General features: G+C 45.2%; 1 protein-coding gene across 2 annotated transcripts; it reads right to left on the bottom strand.

The window, feature by feature from the left end:
- Positions 1 to 1,251: 1,251 nt before the first annotated feature.
- LOC130393164 (guanine nucleotide-binding protein subunit beta-4) lies at positions 1,252 to 18,802 on the bottom strand. Of its 2 annotated transcripts, none has more exons than XM_056603774.1 (10): positions 18,620 to 18,802; positions 10,084 to 10,290; positions 9,337 to 9,375; positions 8,464 to 8,570; positions 5,730 to 5,793; positions 4,886 to 5,048; positions 3,455 to 3,521; positions 2,919 to 3,120; positions 2,287 to 2,503; positions 1,252 to 1,427 (listed from the first exon to the last, which is right to left on the bottom strand). In XM_056603774.1, exons 2-10 carry the CDS (start codon positions 10,138 to 10,140, stop codon positions 1,321 to 1,323), a joined length of 1,023 nt encoding a protein of 340 aa, XP_056459749.1. In that variant the 5' UTR covers positions 10,141 to 10,290; positions 18,620 to 18,802; the 3' UTR covers positions 1,252 to 1,320. The 2 variants fall into 2 exon arrangements, with proteins under 2 accessions (XP_056459749.1, XP_056459748.1); XM_056603773.1 differs by lacking the exon at positions 18,620 to 18,802 and adding an exon at positions 14,374 to 14,736.
- Positions 18,803 to 19,925: the final 1,123 nt, after the last annotated feature.

Genomic DNA, 19,925 nt, shown 5'->3' with positions numbered 1-19,925 from the left:
CGGCGGCTGTTGGCTCTGGAGAGTTGCGTTTCCACGCTGTCGGGAAAAAGGAAAACCGACACCTGTCCTAAAACGTCGGTCAGTTATGTAAATAAAAAAAAAGAAAAGCATTACAATCACAGCTATCATCCATCATAACAATACTTTTTAGTTAAAGGGGGTGTGTGTGTAGGACCAGTACCGGTTACCGTCACACGCACACATACACACATACACACACACATACGCACACGGACACATGCATGCATGAACATGTACACAATAGTGTATGGAAATAATAACAAAAATAAAACACTTAAATTCAAAGAAGTTCTACAACCGGATTCTAATTGTTCCTGCTTTGTTTAAGCCATAGCTCGCCAGGCGCTCTTCTGAGAAAACACGCTTTCGGAAAGTCCCAAAGTGTCAGATTTACAACATCTTTCTGAAATACTTTTCGTATAGACCCATGGTGCTTTAATGTACCAGGCTCCCGAGCGACTGGTCCCCATTAGAGGCGTTAAACAAACACAGCCACCATTAAAGACAGGTTTGGTATGATCAGGTGTGGTACTGGGAATAATATTTACATTGAAAAAGAAAAACTGTGAAGCGACTCCCCTTCCCGCACAAAAAAACAAAACAAAACTTGATAGGGCTGGAAATAAACTACAAAATCATATACATACACATTATATGTGCATATATGATGCATATATACACACACATAATGAGATACATATATATACTGTATTTATATATATATATTTACATTGGACGCACACACACACACACACTGCCCTCTAGTCTGACGGTAACCACGGTAACACAGCTCATCGTAAACCATTCACTTTTTGCCCCACATCTTTCTGCAACCCTTTCTACTTTTCTACGTTTCACCCTCCTCTCTCTCTCTCTCTCCTCTCTCTCTCTCTCTCTCTCTCTCTCTCTCTCTCTCTCTCTCTCGCTCGCTGGGCCACTACTGAAATTGGGAGGGTGTTTTTAAGTGTGGTTTAAAAAAAGAAAAAAACACACAAAGAGAAGTCAATTGGAAAAGGTGGAAAGAGTTTGTGGGCAGGAGCGCACAGGCTGAGAGGGGTGCTTCAGAGGGTGGAGGGTGGAGGGGGGGGGGTTTAAGTGGGACAACTAGACTTCACACAGTGTTCACCTCTGAGGGGTGTGGGTGGGGGGGGAGGGGGTGCGAGGACAGGGCAGGGGTGGTGGGGGGGGGGGAAAGGGTGGTGGGGGGGGGGGGGGGGGGGGGGTGGGGGGGTCGGGATGGAGCGATTTACAGGCGAGGAAGAGAGAATGGATGTGTGTTTTCTTCTTTGTTTTCCGGTCTCAGTTCCAGATTCGGAGGAAACTGTCCCAGGAGCCGGTGGCCACCGCCATGCCGTCGTCGGTCACACCTAAACAGCTCACCCTGTTGTCGTGTCCGGCCAACACACCTGGGACACACACACACACACACACACACACACACACACACACACACACACACACACACACACCACACACCCACACACACACACACACACACACACACACACACACACACACACACACACACTTTAACGGTGATGCAGATCAACGGAGCTACGTAGGGGTTGTCATTACAAACGCCCCCCAAAAAAATCTGAATAATCGAGAGAATCGACTGTGCCGAGATTCTCCCGTTTGTATTGTTTATTAAGCCTTTGATACAGTCCTTTGGATTGGACATGCACACTAAGATTGTAGATTGGCTTCCAATCCCAGAGAAATTAGCAAAAATTCACTCAACCAAACCAATAGGATACCTTAAAAAACATCAGTGAGGCTGTTGACTCCCTCCTCTCTCCCCCCCACTCCTACTACTAAACCAACAGAATGCCTGACCTACATACTAGGATAACTCACCCTAAACCTGATTTTCACACAGACACACAGACAGACAGGCACAGAGAGAGAAAGAGACAGAGAGAAAGAGACACACACAGAGACAGCGACCCACACAGAGACATCGACACAGAGACAGCGACCCACACAGAAACACACAGAGAAAGAGACACACACAGAGACAGAGTCACAGAGACCCACATACAGAGAAAGAGACAGAGAGAAAGAGACACACACAGAGAGACAGAGTCACAGAGACCCACAGACAGAGAAAGAGACAGAGAGAAAGAGACACACACAGAGAGACAGAGTCACAGAGACCCACACAGAGACCCACAGACAGAGAAAGAGACACACACAGAGACAGAGCCACAGAGACAGCGACCCACACAGAGACACACACAGAGACGCACGGAGACGTCCACCGACCTGCGCGCTCCGCCTTCAGCGTGTCCCACACGTTGCAGTTGAAGTCGTCGTAGCCGGCGAGCAGCAGGCGGCCGCTCTTGGAGAAGGCCACGGAGGTGATGCCGCAGATGATGTTGTCGTGGCTGTACATCATCAGCTCCTGGTCGGCGCGCAGGTCAAACAGCCGGCAGGTGGCGTCGTCCGAGCCCGTGCAGAAGGCGTTCCCGTTGGGGAAGAACTATGGGGAGAGGGAGGGGGATAGGGAGGAGGAGGACCAATCAGATCAGATCAGTAAAAGGCACTACTGGGCTTTTGGAACTTGAATGCAAAGTATCACGTTTAGATATTAAACACCCTGGACCATATATATATATATCACCTCTCAAATGTCCATGAGTACTCTTTTCCTTTGGATAACCTGATTAACTACCACATGCTTGCATAAAATCCGACCATTTTATGGTCCAATTCAGTTTCTCTTTACTCTCTTTTTAAAAACTGATTTCTGTAACTCCAGTGTTGATTGGGTGCTTTGCTCATTGTTAGCCAGACTCTTTGGATGAAGGCGTCCAATGAGGTGAAGCGTACCATCGCAACACCATGGCTATCTTCCGCCGGCCCTTAAACCCCCCCTGAACTCTGGGCTGACTCACGCAGACGGCGTTGATGTCGGACACGTGGCCGGTGAAGGACTGCCTGCACATGCCGTCCCGGACGTCCCACAGCTTGGAGGACGCGTCGCACGCCCCCGACACGAAGGTCCTGAAGTCGGGGCTCAGGGACAGGCTCATCACGTCCCCCGTGTGGCCCGTGAAGACGGTCGCCTGCTGGCCCGTCTCGATGTCCCACAATGCACTGCACAAGACATGGGAGGGAAAATAAGGCCCAAGGGTCAGCTAGATATGGGGTGTTGCACGAAAGAAATAGAGACACAGAGACAGAGACAAAGAGACAGAAAGAGAGAGAGACAGAGACAGACAGCGAGACAGAGAGTGAGACAGAGAGAGAGACAGAGAGACGGAGAGACAGAGACAGAGAGACACAGAGAGACAGATGGAGAGAGAGACAGAGACAGACAGCGAGACAGAGAGAGAGACAGAGAGACGGAGAGACAGAGACAGAGAGACACAGAGAGACAGATGGAGAGAGAGAATGCAGGAGATGGAGGAGGAGCAGGAGGTGGACTCACCAGGTGGTGTCTCCAGAGCTGGTCACAATCTGGTTGTCATCCAGGAAACGGCAGCAGGACAGGTACCCTAGATGCAGAAAAAGGGGGGAGCGCATTGTCAGAGTAAGCCACAACTGCTCATGCCACGCTGGCCAGGTGCCAACATGAGTCCCCGGTTGTACTGGTCAAGAACCAATTTTGAATGGGTACACAAAAAATAAGAAGAATCCCCGAAACGTATTAGGATTTTACCGTTTTCTCGGTAGGTTTTACAATAGTTACGTCCCAAAAACGAAATTATATGGAATCAACTTGCTATTGGATGTTGCCACTCTGCCATTACAACCACTTCTACTAGATGGTGCTATTGTGCACACTGTCAGTTTCCATTTTGTCTCGCTCTGCGGCCGGTACAAAAACAAGGGAATATATCACATTCAGGTGCATGGAAGTCTAAAAGGAAGTGTGAAATACGCAGGGAGACACAGTGTCACGCAAACACCAGCTAGTGAGTTCATGTCATGTGTGAAGAAATACCAAATTAACTGCTTAGTCAAGAAAAGAACTTCCTCAGTCAAGTCAGGTCAATTTAATTTGTATAGCCTTTAATGCTAATGTTACAGTGGGCTTCACAGGCCAACATTTAAATGTAGAGAAAAGCTCTTTATCAAACACTGCTATTCATTAAGGCAATATCATTTGTAAATAACATTTGTAAAATAACATAATATGATATATATTCATTCAAAATCACAACATATTTCATCTCGTGAAAACTCTTAGAAATAATAATACTAAAACTCAGCCAAAAAACATGCTTCTCTGGACTCATGGTTATTCTAGATCAGCAATATACCATCCCATCACCAGGGGGGGTGAGGAGGGGGTGGGCGGGGTTAATTCAAGTACAAGCAATACACTCAGAGTACTGTGAATAAAATTTTCAAAAAAAGTTTCATTTAAATTATAAATAAAATATTAATAATTTAACAGCAAGGTCTCCTTCTGATTAACAATTAATACCTTATCTTCAATATCACAATCCAAACCACAGCCATTATGCCAAGGCATATGGAGAACGGATATTCAAGGTGTCAGGTCCATAGAAAAGACATGGCCAACTGGTTTTACGACTCACTCGTCACTCGCCGATGAACAGAGCTAAGCAGGAAGTGCACAAAGATTCAGAGATATCTTTTCACAAAATCTTCAGTTCTGATATCACTCTATAAACAGGGCGCAGGTATACCTCGGCTATTTATTTCACTGTGAAGATTGAGCGAACAATGCCCCCCACCCAACGATACGACCGCATTCGTTGATTGCTATCATCCAAAAGTAGGCCGGCAAAATGGCACACGCCTAGCGTCAGTACCGGGCTATCTGCGAGCACTGCTGGCTGTGACGCTGCCAACCAATCCTAACCTTTAGTTTGAGCGAAGCCCCGCCTACCTGTGTGTCCGGGCAGCTCTCGGGTGACCCGCACGTTGCCCTCCCGGGTCTTCAGGCTGTAGATGGAGCAGATGTTGTCCAGCCCTCCGCACGCAACATAGTTTCCCGAGGGGGCGTAGGCGCACGTCATCACCCAGGAAGAACGCAGCGGGATGGCGTGCATCTGGGGGGGGGGGGGGGGAGGGGGGAGAGAGACAGAGAGAGACAGATAGACACAGAGACAGAGAGAGAGAAAGACAGAGAGAGAGAGAGAGAAAGACAGAGAGACAGAGAAAGACAGAGAGACACAGAGAGAGAGAGAGAGAGAAAGAGAGAGAGACACAGAGAAAGACAGAGAGAAAGAGAGAGAGACAGACAGACAGACAGAAAGGGAAAAAGAGCAAGTGAGAGAGCGAGAGAGGGAGGGAGAGGGGGAGAGAGAGATAAAGAGAGTTTTGAACTCGCTCCAGCTTTGACTGTATGCTTTGATTGTGGTCAGCCTGGCTTTGGATGAAAGCATTTGCTAAATGACAAAAGGTAAAGTAAGAGGCGTATTGGGGAGTCATGGGTGGGCAGGGGCTTTTTGATAACATAGTGCGTCACTAGTTCTGATTGCCCTTCAAGTTGAGATGATGTATTTGCTGATTCTGGTTACGCAGACAACAATTCCCTTCCAAACCCTGTGGGCCATGATACATAAGCCATGGAACCGCAGTTCGTACGATACAACACAAACGAGGGATTAAACCCAGGGTTTGATAACCCCACCTTCTGCCACAGAGAGGGGGTTTGCCCTCCATGAACTCATAGGTATATTACTATTTAAGTCAACAGTGATCTCCTGAATACAAGTCTGGGCTCTCACCTTGTTTGTTGTGTAGCTGTCCCAAATGATGAGCTTTCCATCCTGGGATGCACTTACCAGTAACCTAGATAGAATACAAAAAAAGAAGACGGCCTATTATTTATTATTTAGAACATTTCGGGAGGCAGTGGCAGAGCACTCACAGGCAGAATAATCCATGACCACATGCATCTACGGCACAAAGGGAAGCAATGGGAGGCAGGTGCCGGGAAAACCGCTCAGTGAACAAGTGGAGTGTTCGGGTGCCTAAAACCATATCATCGTTTGCTTTTTTTCTATCATGGGACGGGAACTATAGCGCTATTTTTTTCTATTTTCTCGCCTCCTTCCCTCCCTAATCCTCCCCCCCTTCCTCCCGCCTTTGACTCTCACTTCCTCTCCTGGCGGGGACGCCTTTTCGTGCCACAGGCATCCAGGGGAGCTCCCACTTTGAATGTGCCAACCCATGCAATATTCATCAGGCCTGGTTATGCGACGAGCTCTCTGCAGTCCAAAGGGGGTCGGGGAGGGGGGGGGGGAGGGGGTAGGGGGGAGGGGGGAGGGGGGAGGGGGAGGGGTAGGCAGGGTGGGGCGAGGAAGCCAACCGAGAGGAAGGGGCAGGAAACGGATGAAATAAACAGCAGTGTAGCGCGCAACAATAAAAAGGGGTAGAGAAGAGAGCAGAGAAACAACAACAACAACAACAACAGGAACTAAGACTTATAATAGAAAATGGGAACGGAAATAAAGACGGCCAGAAGAGAAACAGGGAGGCCCGGGAAAGGGGGGTATGTTTAACAAGGCTATGTTTAAAAAGGCGGTGACGGAGGTGTGGGTGTGACACTGTGTGTGTGTGCGTGCTCCGGGACTGCAAAGCCACACAGGGCAGGACAGTAGCAGAAGATATTCGATTTAGCAACTCCTTTATCCTTTGTTCTACTCTCTCTCTCTCTCTCTCTCTCTGTCTGTCTGTCTCTCTCTTCCTGCCTCCCCCCTCCCTCCCCTCTCCTCCGATGGCTTGCGTGTTTCCATGTCCCCGGGGACAGGAAGTGAGTCTTACAGCGCTCCGCGTCCATCTGCAGCAGCCAGAGAGCTAAGAGAGAGAGAGGGGAGCGTCTCCTTTGCTCAAATGTCAACCGCTGTATACAAAATAAACACAGGCTGTTTAGGGGCCTCCTGTGGGCCGGCCCTGGCACGTACGCACACACATGCGCGCACACACACACACACACACACACACACACACACACACACACACACACACACACACACACACACACACACACACACACACACACACACACACACACACACACACACACACACTTTTGATGACAGATCAAGGATGCCTAATTAACCTATGCATAATCGCTGAAATGCTGTATCATTAATCAGCAATTAAACCTCTGAAGGACTCCCTTTCCCACAACCTTGGTCTTTACAACTAGAAGCATTAGCTCATTCTTTTTGAAGGATCTAAGATTCACAATCAAACTGAAATAATCCTGTTCTTTGGTGCAGACTAGAGATTGTGCAGCCGTTGTCTAGTGCACTGCATGCTTTACTTAACCTCCCATGATGGACACGTTGATAGAAAATATGACATTTTTTATCAATTCTCAGTGCTTGCTGGGAACATCCTCAGCAGAAGAAGCAGTTTGTAATTACTCAGGACACCAGTCCACCCGAGGGGCCATTGGTTTAGGCTCCAGGGATTTTTGAGCGGAAATGAACCACATAATGGTCCAAATGATTCACCACACTTTAAAAGACAACCTCCGTCTTCAAGGTAGAAAGAGGGAGAATAAATTTCAGAACATTCCAAGGTGGACGTCAATCTTACAAACTGCATCTTTCAGGAGAAGACCCCACAAACTAGGGTGACCGCCATTGTCTTTAGTGCAAACATCAGGACTTGGGTTGTTTGGTGTGTTTTGGAGAGGAGGGAAGGGGGGGGGGGGGGTTGTATTAGTGCCAGTGACAGAAATAGTAGTGGGAGTGGCAGAAGTACTAGTCCTAAAAGGTGGTATTAGTCATATTAGTAGGGTAACAATAGTAGTAGCGCAAAAGGCCCCACACCTGGGGCTTCCGTCACTTTTCCCAAGCGAATTGCATCGGGAGACAGACAGATAGAGACAGGTGGACAGAGAGATACATAGTGATAGAAACAATAGATTACACAGAGAAATGACCACGTCAAATACACCTGCACGCACAACTCCATAATGTTAGCTGTTGTCCCACTGTAGTGAGCGCACAATTATCCGCATCGTCCAGAGTATAGTCCTTGGCATTTAGTAGAAGTACAATCCTGTTCATTGTTTAGTCTCATATTGTGGCTCACAATAGCATCACACTGAAGATGTGGATGTTAATGTCACGCAAGCAAAGCACTTCGCTGTGGATCTCGCTTTCCTTCAATGTGGTAGATATGGACATTAAAAAAATACTTTTTCTGTGCCCGATAGGTAATAGCTGTACATTCTTGTTGTACCTCCCCGACACCACTACCTATACTGGGGAATGTCTTCTAAGGTCAGACAGGTAATTTAACGGACTACTATAGTACGCTGGTGGTGATGGAGGCTCTGCCATCATACCTACAGTCAATACCTCCCCCAGTGTAACACAATGGCCTGATCTCCTGATTTTTATATACCGTAATCTATCCGAGTGGTTAGCATTAGCGGTGAACATTACCATTCGTCACTATGGTGGGTGTGTGTGTGTGGGGGTGAGGGAGGGGGGCTCCTACCTGGAGTCGCTTCCCCAGTGCATTGCATAGATCTTAGCCAGGTGGCCCCTGAGCGTTCGACGGGTCCTCATCTGTATCCGGCCCACCGAGTCTAGACCAGCTGTGATCTGCCAAAAACACAGGAAGCCGCGTCAGACTGTGGGTTGCACACACACACACACACACACACACACACACACACACACACACACACACACACACACACACACACACACACACACACACACACACACACACACACACACACACACACACACACACACACACACACTAGGGTTGAGGGGTTAACACTAGGATGTTGCAGAGCTGCATGCCCTGAACCTCCCTCTATACTGCGTTGTTCCACAAGTCGGTAACACATTTTAATCTTCACAGCCTAAATGTATTGCATTCAAGCTAATAGAAAAACGTTTTGTAACTCAACACTCCCAGCTCAAGTCGGTTTTGTGTATCGATTTATTTTCGTGGCATCACTCTCCATAGACTTATGGAGAGCCGTGTCTAGACCCTGTGTGCATGTGTGAGCCTGTCAATGCTAGAAGTCGAGGAGCTCTATCGGTTGACATTCACGGGACAGACAACACTTGCCCCGAGCAATGGGCTCTCGACAGCTGGCTGAAGCGAGTGTGCTTAATTCTGGACCGATCCAAGGTTGATACAAGCTATCCTTTTGAAACGTGAGGTCTAAATCCTCACCTTTTGAAAGATATTCTTTGACTAGAACATGAAAACAAAACTTGTCTTGTTCCAATCTTAAAAACAATCACTGTACACTCCAGTATCCCCTTTTCTTGAATATAACGGGCGACAAACTCCTTTGGAGGTGGGGGTCTGGAATTAATTTGGAAAAAAAACACAACACCAGTGCCTTACCTGTGACAAGGTAGAGTCACTGCAGGCTTTCCTTGCATCCTGCAACAGCAAAATATGTAGTTTCAGTCAACAGTAACTGATGAAGACGTACCCCCCCACTGTAAGGCTTTAGTAACAATGTATTCTCTTCACATCCGGTGAAGAGAATACATTCACATTGCTTAATTTACAACACATTCAATGGTAAAACTGAAAGTACAGTCAAAATTAAAGTCACTCACTCAATCACTCAGTCAACTTCTCAGAAAAGCGATTACTAAGAAACCTTTAAGAACAAGAAGGTCTTTGGGAGCGTGGCATGACTATAATTCGATCCATGTCATTAACTGATTAATATGTGGAGCAGGGTGATTGAAAATCCAATTTGTCAGAGAAGGCCAAGGTGTATTAGCCCATGGTAGCTTACGAGTCCTATTTTGAAAAGTTGGTCTTCCATCTTCGCAAACATGAAGATGTATGTATGTCTTAACTGTAAACAAATGTAAATGTTAATAAAAAATATATAATAAAATAAAGCTTTCTCTATAACTCTAACATAATTGTGTAGTGCCTAAAGAATGTAAAATCGAATACGACTTCAGATCTAAATGTATGCGATTGTGAATCGGTGAGAGCATGCATGAATGCTACACCACAAACCCACACAGAATACTGAGGCACTATTACACCACACAATCAGAGAGCGAGAGAGAGCGAGAGCGAGAGCGAGAGCGAGAGCGAGAGCGAGAGAGAGAGAGAGAGACATACCCGGATCTGATTGCGTAGTTGCTCGGCTTCCTGCCGTAACTGTTCCAGCTCGCTCATGTTGCCTCAGTGATGTGTTCGGGCGTCACTCTGCTAGGGAATTCTGGCTTGGCTCAGGAAGAAAAAGAACACACTCATACACACACATGCGCACACACACACTCTCGCAAACTTTTCTCACAACCAGCGCGCACTTATGCCAGCTGACACCTGTGAGAAAAAACAAGAGGAAAAAAAGAAAAGCATTACAAACAGTGAAATACAGATATTGTGAAATAGAGAGGGGGGGGCGGGGGGGAGAAAGAGAGGGAGTGAGCGAGAGAGAGAAAGATTGGCGACATGTTATTTTCATGGATTCCTTCCATTACAAACAGGTATCTTTGGGCTGGGGTGGCTATGGGTGTGGACAAAGGAGAAAAACACCATGCTCTGTGTATAAATGCAGGTGTGTGTGTGTGTGCAATGTGTGAATGCGTATGTGACTCAATGCGCGCGTGTCAATGTGTATACTGTGCGGTCATGTGTGTGCATGTGTATTTGGGGTCTGTCTACCCTGGGACCGGCCAGGGAATCGCAGAGGGTGGCATGGCTCTTCAAACACCCCCGGTGGAGTTCAGAAGGCCATCTGAGCCCAGGCCTGACCTTTCCCTGCTCAATCCTCCGCTTGTGTTACTGCATTGTGTCGTTAGCCCCGGCGCAGGACGCTGGACCTCCCACCAGCGCCAATACACACTTACTGTATAAGGCGATAGAATCGCATATCCGTTGGTGCCGGGCGCGTGTTGACTCTGCGATTAGTCTCAAACAATGTGCCATGAATTGTTTTTTTTATTTGTCGAGAGCCTTGACGTCAAATGTGAATGTGTTTGTGTGTAATTGAGCACTGTTTCAGATCAACCGTGTACATTGAAGTTTGGTCATGTGTGCAATGTGCATGTCGCCAGAATGTGGGTCACGGCGCACTTACACACTCCTCGGAAAGGTTTGGACTGTCGTCGTCACCACCCTCCCCCCCCCCCCCCCCCCCCCCTCGCTCATAATCTAGGCTGTTTTGTCGCCAGCTGTCCAGAAAGTCCAACCGGTATAGATTCCTTTTTCAGTTTCGCTTTCAATAATTCAACAGAATAGGTTCAGTGAACTCCGTCTCCACACTAAATCGTAACGGGGAACATTTGGAAGCTTTGTTTATTCAAACACTATAACCTGTACCATGGGGCTCCCATTATAACCAGCACTACCATTGGAAGTACTGACAACAAATATGTGAGATAAAATTCCATCAGCAAAGAAAAAACACTGCAATCACCTCCTCAATCAAGTACTATTCCTTCAGAGCCAACCTCCATGTTAAGGAAGCCAAAAACGAAATGCTTCACACGAGGCATACATGTAATGTATAACGATAAGTGGAGCGAGGATGCTCTCTACCGCCCTGATATGTCATCAAGGCCAAGGTGGACTTGCGTCGTAACGAGCGTTGCAACGCCCGCTTAGGCTGCCTTGGTGACATCATCACCCCCTCGCCCCACACCCACCCCCCCGGAATGACGCAAGCCCTTCTGAGGGGACTGCATCAGCAGCACCGTGACGTTAGCGGGCCGCCGGGAGCCCGGCCGCCGGGCCTACGGTACGGCTGCGTCCCACGGCGGGGGGCCGACCGACCGGCGTGCGCCAGTGAAACAAACCTGCCATGGCCCCCCCCCCCTTTTTCTTTGGTTAGATACGAGCGATCAATACTCGGCCCGAGGGCTTGTGTGATGAAATGCGGATTGTACAAACATTAAAGACGACGGGAGAGAAAAAAAAAAAAAGATTGTGGGTTGATCAAGATTGACGTTAACATGTGAGCCTTTTCAAAAGGTGACTAAAGAACTACGAATTTCGACAGACGGACATTTGCTAATTTTCTCACCCTTAAAGCAAGAGGGTACAACCGAGGCACTCACATAAGGGGCAATGTACATCTGTGTGGGTGCGTGGGTGCTATTCCTGCTCTCTAGCTGAACAGAAACAGCAACTGAGGTAGCCAGCCTCCGATCCAACCACCCAGCCATGGTCCCAACCATCCAGCCAGAGCCATGGAGGCTGAAGGCATGGCACAGGGACAGGGGTGACAAAGGCGGAGCTGTGTGTGATGGGAGCTTCCCATTGTCCAGTGTGTGCTATCCGGCTACAGTAGCTAGCTCTGCTTGGCACCAGGCATGCCGCCATGGAACCAAGCCTGACCGTGGTGGCTCCGCCGCTCTGCTTCCAATGACATTTCACCAGGCAGCCAACGTAACTTTGTATATGTAATCGGCTCTGGGGCTTATCTATTTTGTTTTTTTGAATCCCCAAACTCTCAAATGCATAGTGTGATTCTGATTTGCATTGTTGCCATTTTAAACCCTTCTCCTGATTTATTGACAATGTTGATACTCTGAATTCACACAGATTAAATATATTTTACTTCTGTGTGTTTGCTGTAGGACAGAGTAGTCCATACCCATGTCCTAACGATTTCAATGTACACCAAGCTATACTGCACATTTGCAAATAAAACACTAACTAGTCCCATTCACGTGCTGTCGCTTGCAAATGGCTTATAAATGGGTCCATGTTGCAGGGTATACATAATGTGTAATGTATAATTGCATGAACACACATGAAGCAAGACTTGGGCTGACAACGAACAGGCTTGCTTAGAAATAAAATGTTCCAGGATATAACAACCTCAAAAACATTTATACACTCACTCAGTCAATATTATTAGTAACTGTACTCAGTCCATTCAATTTAGAAATCATAATAAAAAAAAAAAGAATGAAATAATCCGGAGATAGGAGCAGAAGAACAGACAATTCCTTGTGAAATGTATTTGCATAATGCATACCCTTTAATTTGGCTGGAATCATGCTTTTGTCAACTGAACCCAACTCCTAACATATAGCCTGAGTGGTGTATCAGAATGTAAACCCTGTCTATGGTGTATCCATCAACAGAGCTTAACGTGGCTGACCAATGTTAATTTAAATAAAACAGTTAAAAAAGATCATTCATTTTAACGATTGATCACTGATGGTGGTGTACAATGCATAATCTAAGAATTCTGAATGTGGGTCTGATATTTGGGGAGCTGATTTGTGTTCGTGTGTCTGTGTGTGTGGGGGGGGGCGGGGGTCCAGAGATTGCAATATGCTATGGACCAAGTTAAGTTGATTGTTTGCTGTAGTCACGACTCCTTATCAGATGAGAGGAAAGTGACTTCCTCTCATCTGGGCAAGCATGCCGTGCATGGGTGGTTCTCCCAGGTGTCGACACGTCCAGGTAGGGCCAGAATACTCCAAACATCCATGGAATGGGGAGAAATATATAGTGGTAGGTGTAGTGCTACCTAACAACACATGATAGGTGATGGCTTTTTACCCATGGCACCCATCCAACATTCGTAAAATTCTTCCAATGCCAAAAGAGAGCTTGAGTAATTGCCATTACGGTAAGTAAGGGCTGTCAGCTAAACCAGTAATACAGTGAATGGCGATTGCGTTATTTACAGTGCTATTCATGTTATTCGGTTATATCACGTATCTTACCTAATAGTATAGACGGTCATTTGTAATGTAACGTAGTTATAATTAAATGTTAGGCCTTTCTGTTGGATGCAAAGCCACAGGTGGTTTCAGGACAACTTTCCTGAATTGTGAACGTTACATAGCGTTAAGGTCTTGCACTCCCGACGCAATGCACAGCCGTATCAGTTAGAGCACATTCAGGAAATGATCGTTCGTATAAGTTTGGCAAATAATTGGACATAACCCGGGTTAAAAAAAAAATGATAGGGAAAAAAATGTCTCAATCAATGGGCGTTACAGAAAACGCCAACCCAGTTACCGCTAAAATAGGAAGGCGGAATGTAGCGTATAACGAAATGCAACAATAATGCTATTGTAACTAAATACTTACAACATATAATGGTTTCCTCAATACAATTAAACATAAACGATACTTGACCTCGACAATAGTTACGATAATGTTGGCTCTAGGAAGGTATTTGACAGTCAAGTCTTCACAAGGCCGCTCTGCGTAAACGTTTTAATTTACAACAGTGGAAGACGAGCTAAGAAAACAGGACGGTGGCGTCTAACACAGCAGTTGGGATAATCCACCTTGTAAAAAAGGTGACGAATTATTCGGAGACTGATATTCTTCGTTCTCTAGCCACAGCGTAAGGAACACAACGTTAGCATTTGATAAGCAGGAAATAAAGCCCCGAAATGTCCCGACCGCTACAGCCCGCTCGAGCTCACTTCTTACCTGAATCACGCTCACGCGCTCCGTCGTTCCGATCCCTTTATCGAACCGCTTCTCAGATGTTCATAATGGCGCAGTTTTTAATACGAGATATAGCGATAGCTGTAATATCTAGCGCAAAAACAGACCTTGATCTGTCGCTCACACAAGTCAAGGAAGAATTGACCAGAAAACAATTTCACCAAGCAATCTAATCACCACACCCATGAAAATGGGAACATGGCAACAGCCTACGATGAAGGGGTGCGCTGAGGAAAAATGCTTCGAGTTTTATCTTAATCTTAATGCGTTTTTTCATATGACTATGCCATTTAAGACGAAAGAAACTAATTCTGTTTCAATCACTTCAATTTTGGATTTTATTTGTGTTTCGTAGCAGAATCAACTTTGACAAATTTGGTCGTGTCACCTAAGCGAAAGTGGTATTGCCTGGCAGCCCCCTCAACAGAGAGAAAAGGAACAGAATGGGATACAGGAAACAAACGGAGAATCTATGTATCCCCCTGGAATTCCCCATGTAGTAGAAATTTGAATAATCTTCACCCGTGTTTTTTAACACTTAAAACTCAATTGTTTATAATAAATGTAAAATGCATTTTCCCTCACATTTCGCACGCATTATTTAGGCTTATCTTAAAGGAGTGATTATCCTATAGGAGTGATATGTGTGGTGTAACAGGCTTATAAATGTTTATAAAATCGACCCCTTTTTATCTTGTGTTTTTACCCCCCCCCCCTCAAAGATATTACACTGACTCCAATTTGTCATCTATTTTTACTAACAAGTACCCTAAAACACTTGAGTGTCATTTCAACACATATTACAAAATATAGGTTGGATACCCAGTATTAAATCTAGTTGGCCTATTATCCATTATGACAGACTAAATGTTTAATGCTGGCCTATGAAAGGCAGAGGGATTAGCTTCTCCATATCTCTGCATGAGCCATAATCAATGAAAGATGAAAGTTATTCAGACCCCGTGTCTCTTTCAAATGGCATGGGGTCAGATTAGGGATAATTAAATTCACACACAGCAGTAGGTTAATCTCTGTAATCTCATTCCGTCTAAATGTATCATGAGGATTAGGATTAGGCTGATTACAGAGAGCAATGTTTCATGGTTTGTTTTTCCGCGTTGATATCCAATCCCACCTTGATATTGATTTCTGTCTACTGGAAAACGGTCCGTTTGGGATGTTTTAACCACATAATCAACAGTCCAATTCTAAATTAATACTATATGTTCACCTCTAGTTGAAGTGAAGTATTATACCATGCAACTATGGCTGTATATAGCTCACGCCACACCGCTCATGCCTACACCTGTAGACAAAGGCTACCAGTTCTCCAGATTTCCTTTCAGACTGCCCAAATAAACTCAAACCTATGGTAGAAAGGCAGCATTTTTTTTGGAATAGGATAGAAGTAGATGTTACATACAGTCTTCCCTCTGTACAACTAGTGAACCGACAGACAGTGGATTCAGCAGCCAGCAAAGCAGCATTGTGGTAAAGGTGTCCAAGAGCACATACTTGGCCAATCAGGTCCCTTAGCCCATCGCTTGGCAACCAAAGAGTGAGGGAGGGAGCAAATTAACACAGTAAAAATAGAACATCAATAGCCTGGTGGTTGAAAAAACACACACGCTGCTAGTGCTATAAATAGCATGTCAGGGTTTTAGAGCAGGTATCTGTTGATAGTATCTGTCGGTTACACAGATATGTTTTAGCATGCATGCGTACAAACTCTATATACTAACACATCAGTATGGCAACGCTCAGAAATAATGAACATCACAGCACATGTGGTAAATGATGTTGCCGTGTAGCTCAGTTTTCTCTGCTTCTGTAGGTTTTCCACGTCATGAAATTAAAGCAAACACCTTTTATTCATATAAATCATAGTGATGTCATTTGCTGCTTTTCCTGAAAAAATATTTAAATAGCTCTTGACCAGGCCTATCTTCTGACAGCTACCATGTGGGCACTGTTATGGGACGTCTCTGTCGTCCTATTTAATAATACTTCATTCTATTACATTAAAGTTATGATTCTGCAAACGAGGCGCCACCATCATTTTATCAGCTTCCCTGTGCAAAGTCGACCCCCCACGTTCCCAATTTTTACGCCATCTTGTGGACAACGCCTCCCTCTCCACCCCCCCTCCCCACACAACCTCCATGTAATACTACTTTTGCATCAAAGGCAATTAAAAGATGCAGGGTCGCGAGGACCTTAAAAGGCTTTATCAGGGCCGCCTTATCCACCAGACATATCTCCAGGGGAGGCTGGCCGTTGCCGGGGCAACCCTCATAAATGGCAACTGACGTCAAGAAGGTAGGAGAAATGGCGGGGAGACCAGGGCTGCTATGCATAATGGATCATTGAAAAAAAAGGACCCTCTTGAAGAGTGCTAAAGTGACATAAAATATGCGCTTCTTGTCCGGCCTCACTCTCCCTATTCTGTCTCTCTTTCTATCGTCAGAGAAATACATGTAGATGTTAATGGTTTAGGAGTTTTTCTTTCGGTCCCTGGTACAGCCTGCTCTGAATGGGTCCTTGAGAAAGTGTTTGTTTGTGCTATTACTTATCTGCTGATAACCACTGCTGCGATGTATTTCACATCAGAAAATGTACAACAATAGCATTGTTGACACTAATGGTTGAGCAATGTCACACAATTCCGGTTTGTCAAAGGAATCCTATCACATTTAATAAAACACAACACTCACACTGGAACTCACTCTGTAATAACTGTGGGAGATTATGTGCAAGAAAAAGGTTACTCGTGGGAAAATAGGTCACAAGGAAATTACAAAAGCACTCAAACCCAGGATCTCTCCAATCAAAAGTTTGCATCCTGCAACAACAGAACTCTAGTCCTAATCTCAGTACTATTGTTGGCCTATGAGAGACTTCGAGAGTGGCCGCTTGCTCTAGTACCCTCATCTTCTCTGTGATAGCACCTCCTATGTTGTGTTCCAGTCACACTCTGGAGAGGCGTTACACTGATTTAAGGATTCTCTGACTTCTCAATACTGTAATAAATACAGTCTCTACTAACATAAACATGGCTATTTTTTCATAATTCCTTATTGAGAATAACAATTGGATTATGGCACCTTAGTTTATCTGGTTTTGTAGTTCTCTGAAATATATATCTAACGGGCCGGGACAAACGCAGAATAATTACAATGAGGTGGCATGAAGTAAATCATGTAAAAAAAAAAGTATCTTAATGGATTTATGTTGATAGTGAATCATAAATGTATACATTTAAGTCGCTTTGGATAGTGCAATTAATGTAAATTTAATAAAATATGTAACAATTGGGTGAGGGCTATTTGTCTTTTTATTACAAAAATGCTGAAAACCTAGATGTACATTTTACAATCAAAATTGCATCATGAGTCGATTGATATTTCGCCTTTTGGGAAGGTCATGCAGAACATACTGTTCTGATGAGAAGTGAGAATCAGCCGCGGGGAATCTCAACAAATTGCCTGAATCAAGGATACAGGAAACCACAAAGATCTACATGATGAGACCCATAATATGTGAACTTTTTTTGTTTTTTTGTGGTTTTGTGGCTGTTCAAATATGGAATGTAAGAAGGAAGAAATATTTTTTTATATTGCTTAATATTGATGAGTATATCTTCTGTTGCTACTTATGTTAGAGCCATAACTTTCAAGTGTGCTAATTCCACCCTTTTAAATGTCTGCCCTCACAGCTGAATCACTAATACCAGTTTATCATTTATTCATTAACATAAGCCTACAATTAATTTGCCGTGACATTTTGGCGCACCGCAGGTTCAAACACATAGCACACCCTCCTAGCTGGAACCAAAATACAAACAGTCTTTCAAACAAGCTTTTGGATCTAAGACCATTGATACTGTCAGGGTCAACGTACCAAACACTACAATGACACCAGCATGTGTTTGGCAGAATTCCATTACCTCCCTATAACATATATAGTTTATGTTGCATAGCTTCTGTTTGGACAAATCTAGACCGTTTAAGCAATAACTGTAGTCTTAGTGCAACCATTTGCATAACTAAATTATACATAACAGGGTCCCCTTTCTCTGTATACACATGACCAATGTCTTATCCTTCTTTCTGGTGGTGACAAAAACTCACTGAAGGAATGCATTGAAAACATCACACATCAGTATGCGCAAACCGGAAACTTCACATTCATGACACAACAATCTCAAGAGTGTTTAGCTTTTCTTTACCTTTCCCAGTTTAAAGAAGTAGGAAGGAAGTAGGCGTTTTCTGCATATGTCCTAAAGTGCGTGGACTGTGAGAGAGAGAGAGAAAGAGTGAGAGAGACAGAGAGAGAAAAGGGGAGAAAGAGCCGCACACTGAGCCGCTGTTAGGTTTCAGTTCTTCCTCTGGTGTGTGGCGGCGGCGGCGATGCTGCCAGGAGGAACGTAGACGGAGGGAGTGAGAGAGTGAGACATGATGCATGCAGAAAGATGGCTTGGCTGAGTGGGAGGATTGCTAGGGGGTGGGGGCTAGGTAGGTGGGTGGGGGCTAGATAGGTGGGTGGGGGCTAGGTAGGTGGGTCGGGGGGGGGGACCAAAGATGAGAATTTAAGTAATTATATTAAAGGGACAGTGGGTTTACGGATGATGCTTCTTGATAAGGACAGTTTATTATACCTTATTGGAAGCAGCAAATGACTTGGTTCAGTTGGGTTTAAAAATCATTAAGCGTCATCCTATTAACACAACACAGCATAAGAGAACACAGTACTTGAAAATAATCCTTAATAAAATATCAATAAATATTTTCTAACTATTTGGTGTGAATTGAACAAGCATGATGTGATCTAATTGAATCAAACAATCATATAATGTCCTTTGGGGAAGAAACTCTGAGCTGCATACATTTTGCCAGCGACCATGATGGTACAAGGGACAACGTTGTTCTATTGTAACGATAATATAACAGCATGTCGGAGGTAGAGGTGGACTGAAGAAGAAGCACTGATGATGAAACATGGCACAGGGACACAAACTGCCAACCACAAGCCACCACGCTGTAGGAGGGCCCCAGGAGATCCTAAGCCCAGGGGGTTCCCGGGAACATGTTGCCAGAACCATGGCCAATATCCCACACGCCACCTTTCAAACCTGCCACACTTACCGCTCCTCGCGGTACGCTACACACTCCCACTCCCCTACACACCGCAAGCTGTCAATGATGGATGCCAGGGATCTTTCTCCTCCTCCTTTCTTTCCTTCTCTTCTTCTACTTTTTGTATGGGAGTGGCAGAAGAGTGGGGCATCGTGTGGTGGTTTAAACCACCCAAAGACAGCAACTGAGGGTGGGCCAGACACCAGACGACTCCTGGAAGGGGAAACAAAGGGCACCCAGACATGATACCCTTTGGTTAGCAACTAGGCAGTAGTGTGACTTCCAGGAAGCTCGGAAAATGAGAAAAAGAGAGTGAGAACATAAATACAATGGACAAGAATACCGGTATTGCTATGCAAGTTGAATCAGGCAGATTAATCATGGCCTACTCAACAACTC

Source organism: Gadus chalcogrammus, chromosome 12 (genome assembly GCF_026213295.1).
Source record: "Gadus chalcogrammus isolate NIFS_2021 chromosome 12, NIFS_Gcha_1.0, whole genome shotgun sequence".
Lineage (NCBI taxonomy): Eukaryota > Metazoa > Chordata > Actinopteri > Gadiformes > Gadidae > Gadus > Gadus chalcogrammus.
The sequence above is the reverse complement of the archived record's forward strand: the minus strand, read 5'-3'. Positions and strand labels throughout refer to the sequence as shown.